This window comes from Anopheles marshallii, chromosome 3, assembly GCF_943734725.1.
Source record: "Anopheles marshallii chromosome 3, idAnoMarsDA_429_01, whole genome shotgun sequence".
In the NCBI taxonomy this organism is placed as follows: domain Eukaryota; kingdom Metazoa; phylum Arthropoda; class Insecta; order Diptera; family Culicidae; genus Anopheles; species Anopheles marshallii.
The window spans coordinates 1,386,759-1,400,656 of record NC_071327.1 but is presented as its reverse complement, the minus strand read 5'-3'; the positions used below and the strand labels follow the sequence as shown (position 1 = coordinate 1,400,656).

General features: G+C 42.3%; 1 protein-coding gene across 1 annotated transcript; it reads left to right on the top strand.

Annotated features, from left to right (window-relative positions):
* Positions 1–427: 427 nt before the first annotated feature.
* On the top strand, positions 428–3,281 carry LOC128716134 (cytochrome P450 4C1-like). The gene is made up of 8 exons (XM_053811055.1): positions 428–602; positions 733–930; positions 1,062–1,250; positions 1,516–1,588; positions 1,669–1,795; positions 1,862–2,050; positions 2,589–2,896; positions 3,002–3,281. Exons 1-8 carry the CDS (start codon positions 428–430, stop codon positions 3,279–3,281), a joined length of 1,539 nt encoding a protein of 512 aa, XP_053667030.1.
* The last annotated feature ends 10,617 nt before the right edge of the window (positions 3,282–13,898 follow it).

Below are 13,898 nucleotides of genomic sequence, written 5' to 3'. Positions count from 1 at the left end.
ACTGCTTACAGCCACCACATCTAGCCTCGATGTGGGCTAGACACCGTGAGTGACTACAACCCGTTTGTTTTCTTACGCGAAGCTCCCGTGTGGGTTTCAATTTAACTGTATTTAGTACAGCCAACGGTTTAATCTCGCAGCAGTAGCTCACTCGCTTCTCGATCGGCAATACACGTTGCGGCCCTTGGTTTCTCGAGGCGCATAAAAAAATCGCCAGCGTTCACAGTTCAAGTGCAAAAGTAACACAGTGTAATTAATAAAGCGTGCATTAGGCAAGTTGCAAGGACCATCGTGTCCACCGACTCAATCTCAACGAATGATAGTGTGATGTTGAAGCTGTGCTTACACAGCAGGGAATAATTAGGTCATTGTTACGCGTCGAGAACCTGTTTCGTTGCGAACTGTGCGTGGTTGTGTCTTGATCGTCATGTCGGAACTCACCACGATCTTTCACGGAGTGCTCGTGTTTATTTTGTTTGCGGTGTATCTACAGTGGTTGATGAAGCGATGGCAGCTGAGCCAGATATTCGAAAAAATACCGGGCCCGAAAGCTTACCCAATAGTTGGGACGATGTACTCATTTTTCGGCAAAAAGCGACATGGTAAGAGACAATGTTCAACAAATATACAAAAAAAGATTAAAAATTAATTTGTGCGTTTAATAAATTATTTCGATTTTATTCGAAGCACTGTCTGTAATCATAAGTAACTCCCATCAATGATTTATTGCAGAGATTTTCTATCTTCTGGATGAAAGAACTCGCACCTACCCCAACATTCATCGCGTTTGGACGGGCATGACTCCTGAGGTGCGCATCAGTAAGCCCGAGTATGTCGAGCAGGTTATCGGTTCCAACAAACACATCGAAAAGGCCACCATGTATCGCTTCCTGCACGATTGGCTCGGAAATGGATTGCTCACCTCCAAAGGTATTTCGCATCGGCGACCGCGCACCCAACTTCAACCATATCCACTGATTGACAATGTCATTTTCTTTCGCACTGTCTTGCGCTACACGTTCACAAATTCCAACCAACTCCGCCAAACCGACATGCAACAGGTGAGCGTTGGCATCAGCACCGTAAGCTCATCACACCGACCTTCCACTTTAACATCCTCGACGGGTTCTGTGACGTGTTCGCGGAGAACAGCCAGGAGCTTGTGGAACACTTGCAACCGCACGCCGATACCGGCAAACCGGTCAACATGTATCCGTTTATCACGAAGGCGGCACTGGACATCATTTGCGGTAAGTGTCGAACGTAAGTGATTATGGCAGCAGGGGAGATGACAACGGACTACAGCACGGATCAATCGACTTGGCTGCGTTCCAATTGCGAATTCTCAAAGAAGGGCCCGAACCGGTTTGATGAACGAGTACGGGATTTTGGGGGATTGTTTCGCGTGATGCGTCCATTGTTAACATGCCCTTTAATGGATTGTTGTGGTATTTGTTATCTCTCTCGATCTCCCTCTTTCTGTTCCTCTCTCACATGTCACTTAATGCACGGAAGAAACCGCCATGGGTGTAAAGGTAAATGCTCAGAGCGAAGGTGAAGAGAACGACTACGTCAAAGCAGTCTGCGAGTAAGAACCGATTCTGGGTTGTTGTTGCGTGATGTTTGCCAAACGGAATGCACTGTATGTTTTCGCGTTATCTGTTGCAGGCTTAGCAGACTGTTTGTTGAGCGTATGGTTCGTCCCTGGTTGCACTTGGACTTTATTTGGCAACGATCTCGGTTTGCTGCACGCTACACGAATGCACTGGATACTGTTCATACCTATTCGCGGGAGGTAAGGTTTCGGTTCGACTTGCTAATGGATTGAGTAATTCATCTGGCTCAATGAATGAATGAATAGGTAATTCGGGACCGGAAAGCAGCTTTAGAATCGTCCCAGAAAAATGTCAATCCCGAACCGAACGATGGCGAAACATTTGGTGCCAGAAAGCGAATGGCGTTCCTTGATCTGCTGCTGCAAGCAAACCAGGCGCACACCATCATGAATGACGAGGACGTTCGTGAAGAAGTGGACACATTCATGTTCGAGGTAGGTTGAATGTACCTTTTCGATAGAATTTGTTGGTGGAATTGATGGTGGATAGCTTTAGAAAAACTAAAATGATCGCACAGATTGCATATTATCAGTCAATTTATTGAAAATTTTATTTTTATTACGTCTTCTCAAAAAATTGGTCAAAGGGATAAAATCATTATTTCTGTATTAAATGGATGTGTATAAGATATTAATATCAACATTCTTGATACTGATTCATTCGGTGCAATCTGGTGCAAAAGACAGGAATTTATGTATTATGGCCTCAATCGCGTTCGATCCATATGTTGTTCCGAAAGCACATCAACCAGGTCATCCAATACCATCATTTGTTGTTCGATTTTCCAACCAAATACCCCATTCAAGGAATTCATTTTGCTACTGGGGTTACCCGGTACGCTAAATTACACCTCAGCGACTCTCAATCATAACGCAGGGCACGGTTGTGTTTTTCCAATTTCTGTTACCTTACTTTTGACCATCGATCGAACCGCCGACCATACACTGAACTCAATTTGCTCCCTTTCGACAGGGACACGACACAACGACAGCTGGCATCAGCTGGGTGTTGTTTCTGCTAGCCCTTCATCCGGACGTTCAGGAACGTGTGTACGAGGAAATTGAGTCGATTTTTCCGACCGGTGACAACCGCCCAGCCACGATGCAGGACCTGAACGAGCTGAAGCTGCTGGAACGGTGCATCAAGGAGGCACTGCGGCTGTATCCGTCCGTGTCCTTTTTCGGTCGAACGCTCAGCGAGGACATCCAGCTCGGAGGATACCATGTGCCGGCCCAAACCATCGTGGGAATTCATGCGTACCATGTGCATCGGGATGAAAGGTTGGTACAGAAATGAACCGAACCCATTGGCATCGTGTGCCCTTCATGTTGATGATTTTTTCTCCGTCATGTTCTTTTACCGCGTGTGCACACATACGCACACAGGTACTACCCTGAGCCGGAGAAGTTCAATCCGGACCGGTTCCTGCCGGAAAACACGGAAAACCGTCACCCGTACGCGTACATCCCGTTCAGTGCTGGGCCAAGAAATTGCATCGGCCAAAAGTTTGCACTGCTGGAGGAGAAAAGCATTGTGTCGACCGTATTGCGTCGCTTCCGGATGAGATCGGTGCGAACACGCGAGGAACAAAAGATCATGCACGAACTCATCACGCGTCCAAAGGATGGCATTCTGCTGTATCTGGAAACCCGTAAACAGGGGTAAATGTAATGCTTTAAAATGGTCATTTTAGTTGGGGAATGATGTTTCGTTGATTTTTGTTTCTTTGGAAAGAGTTGGTGGGAATCTAGGAAAATAACAGAAGAAATAGAATAATAAATCACATGTTAGTACTAAACTTTTCGCTGCAGTTCTTTTAACAATTTATAAATTTCAGATAGGGCTATGGAACGACAATGGGTTGTGTGTATGTGTACTCCCTATAGCAGGCGCTAACCTAACCTGGATCGTCAAATAATGACGGTTTCGGCGTGTCTCAAATCAACCAAGCCATAATTGACAGCTTTCCCTGTTGGCGAGATGTGTTATCTTATGGATCGACGAACGGACCACGATTAGTGTTGCGAATCAAGTGCCGGTGTCCGGCCCACCGGATGCACCGAACCGGTAGAGAGGAAATTAAAGGACTTTGTCCGGTACCGTTTTGTAGCGTCTAATTGCTGGAATTGTGCCGTACTGCTGAACCACGAACCAACCGAACACTGGTTGGCAGCAGGTGGCAAATAATCCATCCCTTGTCCCACCTTGCCAAACAGCCGTCGGGACCGGGTCTTTATCGGTACAGCCCACCAAGGTCTCAGCTGGTGTGCAACCACATTAATTGTCAGTCAACATTCTTGCAACCAGCATCCTGCAACGGATGCCGCACCATACGCCCTTTTTGCATGCCGCCTTTGCCGCGAGTGTCCCGAAGATGGAACACAAGAAGAAGGACTTGGCGGTCTTTGTCGTCGATCCTGAAGCATGCAATCACTGTAATGCCATCAATTACCGAAAGCACCTTGCTACCAGATTGCAATCAGCTTCCTGCCCACCCTTTCCGCGAACTGGCTTTTGTGCCCGGGAATGGCACGTTCGGTTCAGAGATGTCCTTCGAGAGTGATGCTATGGAACCATGTCTCTCTCTTTCTCCCTCTCTCTCTCTCCTCCGAGCCTTTTCTTACTTCCATTTCAATCGCAATCGCCGGTCGGTTCCACCATTCACTTCCGGTGCAAACGGTTCTGCACGATTCTCCCGGTCGATTTCTTCGGACAATGGCCATGTCACAACAACCGTGCGGTGGTAACCCCCATACCCTGCAGCTTTTCGTTCGCTTCCTGTACATAATTCCCGCTTTGCTGACAATTCTCTCACTCGCCATGGCCGTGCCTCTATTGACAGTGTCATCCTTCGTGCAGTTTCTATGACATCTAATTTTATTTTTCGCTTTTTTATACCTCACCTACTCTTGAGATGGAAAAAATACAGGTCATTCCGAACAGGAAGGCAGCACTCACCATTGGAGCAGAAAAATAGCAATGCAGAAAGAGTTGGGACAAGTAAGAGAATCCAAGTTACTGTCCTACTGGAAGAGTAGTGGGGCAAGCAACATCATCACTGGCAAGGGTATTTACGAGAAATTGGAACACAATTTCAAGCTCAAAATAGGTGACATGAAATTTTGCCGCAAAACGAAGACTGACGATACAGGCAAGAAAAGAAAGCATCTCAATATTATCAGAAATCAGCTTCTGTGAACAGTAAGGCAGCGTTTGAACTTGATTCATTCGTAAATTTTACTTGGAATACAATTGAAAACAGCAAGCGGAGCAAGTGAAGCGAAGGAATATCAAATAATTCAAAATAATTTTGTTAGCTCTGGTGTAGTATCTTGCAAGCTACTTGTGCTTTGAGATGTAATGAAAGACAGATAAATGGTTCAATATATAGGTTTTCTTCTGAGAACACCAGACTGAACGTTCTTAGATTTTCGACTCAATTATGAGTTTGAATATCAGTTGCTTAACTACAAGTAAAAAACCTCTGAGCACTGTTTTCAATTGTTTACTTTCTCATTTTGTCAATCACACTTTGAAGCCACCTACGGCTTACTTTCCAACTGTTCAGCGAAATCTTCCATCATTACTAAAAACTTTTCCTAGTATTCAAACCACACTGTAGCGAGTCTGCTATCGTAAACCAGGTTCTGCTACCTTACCTGAGACCATTGATCGGCATGGGTGATATTCCGAACTCAATTTGTTCCCTTCGACAGCGACACGACACAACGACAGGTTACTTCAGTCGGGTGTTGTTTCATGTTATCCCTTCATCCGGACGTTCAGGAACAAATGTATCAGGAAATTGAGTCGATGTTTCAGTCGATGTTGCCAACCAGTTATCCACCAGACAGGTTCAGTACGAACAATATCCCTTGAAATTTTGGGCCTTAGTCAAACGTCAGGAAATAACGCTGTTTAGGACATCGCAGAATTTTTTTCAGAAATGAAGCATAGTTATTTTAGTTTTTGTTGTACAGTGGGTGCTGTTAAGCTGTATGTGAAAATTGTTTGTTAAAGATTATAATTGAAATTTGATTTTATCTGCTTCGTTTTGAGATTATTATCCAATTCTTTTCCAACTAATTCACCAAAATTCAATGTTCTTTACAAGACATTCAGGTAAACATTGAAATTTTAAATGAGTAACAACATTAAGCTTTCACTTAAAACGACTACAATTATGTCTCGTTCGCCACATTATTTAAATGTCTTTTGTGAATATTTACCCTAATGCTTAAATTATATGTGGTATATAATCACATTTGCATATTTTCAGTTGCTAGGCAACTTCATGATTTTAAGTGCGTAACATTCGCTTTAAATTTGTTTTTTTTTTTTAAATCAATTCCTTTCCTTCTATTGGAACACTCTATCGGAAACATTGTAGCAATGTTTGCAACTTGGTTCAAAACATTAAATTACAGCATCGATTGATATCAACCAATGATTCGGTTTCAGCTTCCCACGCACTTGCAAACGAAACAAACTCCATTTATCATTGTGCGCTCAATTCCACTCAATTGACACCAGATTTTACAAAAGATTCGAAACAATTTTTCTACCCACCCGGTCCCGTGGCCTATTGAACCGTTCCATTCCAGCCGGGAAGGAAAAATTGTGCCCATTTTTCTCGAAAACTTTTTCACCCCACACAAACTCTCGTCGCAAATCTGTTTGGTGAGGTGTTTCGTTCCATTAGGCAAATAGATTTCAAATGAGACTGTGCAAAACTTTTATCATTTTGAGCGCTGGATGGTACGTGGTGGTTGATGATTGCTCGGTTATATGGCATGAATGCAATGGATGCTGGGAATTGATAAATTATGGTCGAATCTATCAAATTCATTAATAGTACGGAATGGCGGATTAAACGCAGCTTGTGAAGTAAAACAATTGCTTACATAGCAAAACTGTTTCTCTGCTGCAGTAAACGAACTATCATAACATGAACCATTTCTTAGCAAACATAGTTGCGTCGCTCTTTTATTGACGACATCAGGCATCGTACAGCATTACCGAGAACTTCTTCGTCACTTTACTTAATGAGGCTTTTAATTAAGTACACAGCTATCCTTTAACATCATGCTCTGTACGTGCGGTGTGCTTAAGCGATAATGCTCCATCAAAGACCTCACGCCAAACAGAAGCTCATTCCGAAAATGAAGAGCTTACTAGGGAAATATTTGAAGAATAAGCCGTGCCCGCTGCAAGCAGCATACAAAACACACAACCAACAACTCATCGGTCTGGCAGCGCCGACCAACCATGACCACTGGAACCTAGGGCACCTGAAAACTATGCAAACGGACCTCTTACCGGGGGCAGTGTTGATAAAAAAAAGTGAACCAAAAACCAACCTTCTGGGCAGCACGGTGCAGCGCTGCAGACGATGGCTGCATAACAAAACAACACAACAACTGCAATGATTACAAATGTTGCTCTTGCGTCCGAAAGCATTGCGGACGCTAACCGGGGACAGGTGTCTTCGGGATCACAAACATCACGCTGGGACACAGGGTTGGATTCGCGTGTACAATACAAACCATGGCAAATGTGTTGGGTGCTTGAGAGTAAATTCAATTTAAAGGGTACTGCATGAACCACGGCTGCTGGATGGAAGTGAGGAAATGGAGACGCATGGTGCGGTACAGTAAATAAATAACAAAAACACCACATTGCACCCTCATCTCTCGCTTACAACGAGTACGAGAAAAAGAAAGGAAAGAAAAACACAACACACTCGAGATAAACCATCGCCCGGGATCATCAGTGTCCATTGTGATGAATGAAACGGGAAGGAGGGGTTAGTTGGGGCTTGGGAGAAGCGAAGGGTGGATTAGTTTTTCCTCCATTGGAACACAAATGGAAACAGATAGCAAAATGCTTCACATGAAATAATACTCGCTCGAGTTTTCTTGGTGGTGTATTTGTGGGTGCTTTTCCACCAAACGATATAAGCTTTTTCCTGCATTCAAAGACACTCTTTGAGCCACTCCGCGCGAGAATGGTTGGGGTGGGGTGTGTCACTTTTGAATTTTCAGCTTGAAGCAGACTGAGAAGCATTTTCTCGTCATTTGTCCGGGTGAAATTTCGTTTCAAGTGTGGTTTTGCTTCACAGGCATGGTTTTGTGGAGAGATAGATGTGCAAGCTTGAATTTCTTTTATTGCCTATTGAAGATGTAAGAACAGTTGGTAACGGTGCGAATGAAAATTGGGACGTCTTCCGAAAAGGAGACGACTGGTGTTGTTGAAATATTGACTTACACTAAAACAAAATCATGTACGTTCAATGTAATCCAATGCAACGTAATGGCGATGTTTCAATAATAGAACAGCACACAATAATGGGTGTCTTTGGTGAGTGTCCGTTCACAGAATAAAATGGTTTACCGAAAAGGGTCATAATCGTAAAATAATGTGCTATTTTCACTGCATACTTTCGGGGGTTTTTAAATACTATCTCAACCTTCCAAATTGTTGCTAATTGGACTAATGGGATAATTATTTCTTGACTTCGTGGATTTGTATCATATGATAGAATTTTGTTGCTTATGTTATTCTAGTGCTAGTCAAGGCTAAGACATAAATATTTTCAATGTGTTCTACTAAAAGCTTAAAATTACTCAATGACTATTGCTTTTCTTATCAAAATTGTTCTCCACTAATCTAAGCCACCTGCAGACCTTACTTCAAGTATGCTCTCTAGCAGCACCACAACAATCGGTCTTATCACCTGCACAGTTAGAACAAAAAAAAACGAAACGGTACAGAATTCGTATACGTATCCTGCTGACAATTCCTTCCAAACACAAAGAAAAAGTCTTCTTCAAAGTCCACCTTCCGGCTTCAAGGGACACGGGAAGCGCTAACTTTCTCTGCCATTTTCAAGCGTACCTCGGTTGCAGAAAACGACCAAACCCCCGTTGCCAGTGACACCGGAATCTTGGAAATGTGTGCGAGTGTGTGATTTGTCCTATTGTGCTAGAACAAAGTTTCACACCTCTTCCCGAACAGCGTGACTACAGTAGTCTCGCCTGTAACAGCTAAACCTGCTGCGAAAGGAATCGTATGTTTGGGACAATACCTCCCCCTTTACAGTGAGATTCCACTTCTAAGGGTAGAAGATAATGCTTTTGTACTTGCCAGGACATCTTCATGGCAGTGGTTTTTGTCCGATGTGTCCGAGCTGCAATTGAATCGGGTAGAAAACAAAAGCCGAAAGCGAACGCAAGACGCAGGTTGCTCGGTGGTTTTTTGCACACGACAAAGTCCATGAGCTGTACTGAATGGGCGGTAGTTTTAGAGGTGAAAAATTCTTCGGAAAATCTTTCGAAAGCAGCTAGCCCTGCAGGTTGGAGTGAAAATCGTTTGGTTTTACAAGTGCATCCGTGTGAGTCGGTGAGAACGTTGGTGTTTTGTCCTTCCTTTCTTCCTACCGGTCTCGGTAGAAAACTTTTCGAGGGGCCAATGCTGAAGTTAGTTTGTGCTAGAGTACGTTGCTAATGCGATGGGATGAAGCATCGCTCGGTTCCAATTTCCAGTGTCATGGGAAAACTTGTCGAAGAAATTATTTCATTGTGCGTTTACGTTTTACTTTGAAATATCAGTTTTTTTTTCTTACGATGTGTTTGTCAATTTTTTCGAGCACGTAATAAAAAGCTCCAGAAAATTGTGTTTGAGGTATTTCCTAATATCGTACTCCGGTTTGCATTCAGTAATTGCAATTAAGAATGAAGCGTGTTTAAAACACGTGATTGTCTTCATCAAGATTGTTTGATGTGGGTTTCGTAGAGTGTAAGCAATCAACAGCATTACATAATTTGTAATATGAATAACAAAATATCTGCCTTCATTGCCTGAGGGTTGCACGAAGGCATTCATCATCCAAGTGGAGAAAAAAGCTTCCATTGTGAATCAATTCCGTTCCTGTATCATTGATTCCAATCTCTCCTATTCTTACACAATCAATGAACGAAGGAATTATTTTGTGGTAATTTTGCATTTACACGTGAAACAGCATTGTGCCCGATCGGATGATAAATTTTCCCTTCAGGCTTGTGATGGATATAGATCAGATAAAGATTGAAATGAAGATGAAGCGAAAGATGAGTGACGACCGCAGGCAAAAACACTTCACAGAGAAGGCTTGATTGTGATTTATTGCCATTTATATACGCTATTTCATCTTACATTTTATGGTTAGGCTGTTCTCTTTCGACTAAGCTGCGATCTATGCGGCGAGTTTGTTATCCGTAATGATTCTTTCAACCATAAGGTAAATGTTATGATGAGCAATGTGAAAATTAGTAGAAGAAAATCCATCCTTTTTTCTACTATTTTCACTTCTCAGTAACATAAATTGCATTAAACACCACACTCATAGACGGCAATGAATCCACAATTGGTCCGGAAATGAGGAAGAGGATCCAATTTGCATCATTCTCTGCATTTCTCTGAGAAACAATTTATATGAAAATAAGCAAACGTTGAGCGATAAAACAAAAAAAAACACACAACGAAGAACTACGAAAGCATATCCATTTCATCACATTTGCGATAAGCAGGTTTTGTGTTTTCTATGCATTGGCCTATGCATACTAAGCGACTGTTAATGGAGCTAGTTGAGTAGAAAGAACGAAATTTCCATATACGGCCAGCACGAGTAACTGTCGATTCCCAATGATGGTTTTATTGAAATTTTAAATTTAAATTTAAATATGGTCTAGTAGGAGAACAAACACAGAATTAATTGATTTTGTTTGTTTGTTAAATATTACAACATGCATAAAAAATAGACGCACAGAGAATGTTCGGACCTCATTAAATGAACATTGCATGCTTTCAGGCTTAATTGCCTAAGTATCAACATACATTTTTTTCTACCATTTCAACTTTTTATAACGTGGTTTCCTTTTTCTTTTTCCTTTTCATATAATCTCAATCGAATTTTAAAGAAACATTTAAATAAAGTTTCAAGAATTCTTAGCCAGGTCGATAAGAAAACTTAAATGTTAGTAAAATAGGTAGCAAATGGTCGTGCAGTTCCAGTTTCTTATCTCTTCGATATCCAATGTCGGCAAAATGTAGTTAAGAAAGGATTTGTATCAATTGCATGGGGGAAAAACTGTTCGATGAAAGTTCGTTGGCTTCAGCACCCTTTGCCGATTTGACTGCTAGCAGCCAATCGAAACCATACTATTCGGTCCCAAAGTTACCCGGGAAGACGTTCCCAAACACAAAGAATGACACCTTATGCGCCCTTCGTAGCCTTTCATTGCTCCAGCCCTTTCCGATCCTGACCTATTTCGTGCTCAAAACAAGCACTAGAATACATTTGCTTGCAGCTGCAGAAAACGCATTACGCTTCGGTTCATTTCGTTCGCACACCATATGAAACCGTGATCTACCCCTAGGTCGACTCTAGCTTGCACATTGCAGCGGGAAGAGTAGCTTTCAACAAAGAAAATGAGCAAAAAACAACTCACCGAGAAGGCACGGCATCGGAAAAGTGCACCATTTTTCCAATATAATACCACAGGAAGGCGATGGTGCCCGATGCAAAAGAACATTCCAGCACCCGACGATGCCCGGGGTAGAAGACGTCCTTTCGAATGGTTAGGAAAGTTGGATATTTTTCTATTCCTCCCACCTGTGTGTGCATGTGTGGGTGTGTTATCACCCATCTCCTATTCGCGCTCAACTTTGACAGGATCACGAAAATGTGAAACCGAATATACTGCCAGGAAGCGGTTCTATCTGCAAGCTTACCAATCTCTATGACGCACTCCAAATAAATGCGATTGCTCCTTTTCTTCGACGAGGAGTTTTGCACGCAGCTTCCCCATCACCCGGCAACGTGTAAACTGTCCTGTCCTTCGTTGCACAAAGAAAACTCTCATGATGCATCCCGGGACACTAGATCGTATCGGAAACTGCTACCAAAACCCGGCAGCAGCGCATTGGCAGTCGTGGAAATGATTTGAAATCCATCAAAGCAGTTTGGCAACGTGCTCGCTATCGCTATCACGTGTGTTCCCTCCCCGACCGTGTTCCCAGCACATATTGAACGACGAATAGGGCTTGCAGTACGACGTGTGGAATGTAAAACTGGTGCGAGGATAATGGCAAGCCAACGACCTGGAAATAGCATCGGAAGGAAATTCTTGTCCCTTTGCAAACGTGAAGCACTGGCAGCCACGGAGCCACTGAAAAGGTATTTGGCGATGGATAAAATGCTCTTTCCTGTTATAAGAATCGTAGAAGTTTGCTAACATCTTTCGAAGATAATTCAGTTACAGATATGATTGAAATGCAATTATAATGGTACTTTGGAGATTTGATGTGATTTTACGCAAGTATTGAATCATGTATGCATGGAAGAATGTTTACTAGAGTACAATACTGGCCCAGTGGCAATTGCAGAAATTGCAGACTATGTTAAAACTGTTCCATAAATAACACTAGTATTTCGATCCATGGTTTATAGAAGAGTAAGAGTAAGGCACAAACATCTCAGAAGATTTTAGATTCGTTTGTACGATTAAAATTAACTACGATTACAAAATACTTTTGTTTGTCTCTGTTAAGATCAAGATACCACAGTGCTAGTTCACCTTCGCTTTTGAGCTTAATTTAGTACTTCGAAGGATTGTTACAACCTTCGTTCTAATCAATTTCAAGCCGATTGCCAACTAGCAACTTTTTAGTGCAAATATATTTCTATAATTTACTTTAACTTTTTTTCTTATTTCAACTCAGGAACTACTAACAAACAGAATAATTTCACTCCATTTTGAGTTAGTTAATGGAAAGAATTATTACAATACTTTCGAGTAAGCCCATTTTATAAATACAAATCATGCTTGTTGAGTTGTTTACTATCTCTCCATAATATTTCACACTTATGTAAATCTCCGTTTCTTCTAATGCGTTTCTTAATCTTGTCGGTGCGGGAAAGCGTTTCCTGCACACAGCATCACACCGAACACTCTAGCACTCAGCAAAAGAAAATACTCCACAATCGAACACCATAACCCATCCGTTTGTTCTGTTCATCCACACACCATTCGATATCATTTACATTTTTATGGATTTTATTCAAATCTTTTACTACCGCTCGGTTTCAAACGAGAGCAGAAGAGGATACAACAACAGACAAAAAATACCTCTAAAATGAAAATGCTGATTGTGTGTGATGCCTCCAGGACTCGATTGATGTCCCGCGATTCCGTGCCTCGGGGGAGTACTTTTCGGGGTCTAGTTTGGCGTGCGAAACACACTCCAGCCAAATCCTTAGAATACAAAATACCGTCGATTGAATCCGATCCGATTCATCCAAAAGGTAGCATGGGTGGTTATGGGAGGGGGGAATTGGGTAAATGGGAATGGAAGGATTTTTAGTACCTTTCAACACTCACATATCATCTACCTAAAATTCAATCGACCCGTTGCGTTGAAGGAAACGTTTAGCTTGAAGAGTGTAATGTAAAAAAAAAGCAGAATCAGCTCGGCATCGTCTTTTACCTTTCCATTTCATTTTTCTCTGAGTTGAAAAATTTATGCGGTATACCCAAATCGACCAAATAGCTACACCTTATCGATGTTTAAATTTGAAACAATTGCTATTTATCTTTCAATTTGCATCAATGAACATCGCAGACAGATAGATCGACTCGAGGGAAAAAAATCCTTATCACCGTACTGCTCTAATTGACTTGCATCCTTAGCATAGTTTGTACTATCTCACCTCAAAGTTCTCCCCACCTGCCAGCAGGGCAAAATAGTTCCCCGTAATACCGTCGTTTGCATTCCTCTGAGAACTTTAACTTAATTAAAACTGAAATGATAAGTTGAGATTTATTGACATTCGTGCACCAACCGCAACCGTACCACAACTACGTCGAGTGCCTGTGACGCGCTGCACGGTGTCCAGTTTATGGTAATTAAGACCGTAGAACTCAAGGGCGCTGTTCATGGGTTTTGCCACGTCCATTGCCACTGGTAACGACCACGAATGCGACCGGTGAATGGTTTGCAAAACGAGCGCTTGTTAGACAATCTACTCAATTAACACAATCTTAAAATCACTTTTTACCGAAGCTTGAAGGCGGAAAGAGTGGACAAAAGAGCCTGTGTTATAGCAACTTTAGTCACACTAGTGGCATAAATCCACAACGGGTGAAAAGTTGTAATGTACTGCAAAATCCTATCCCGAGTTGAAAGATTATCGGCTAACGACGCTCGGGCAAAATAAAAAAACCTTCAGCACAACCCGTACGA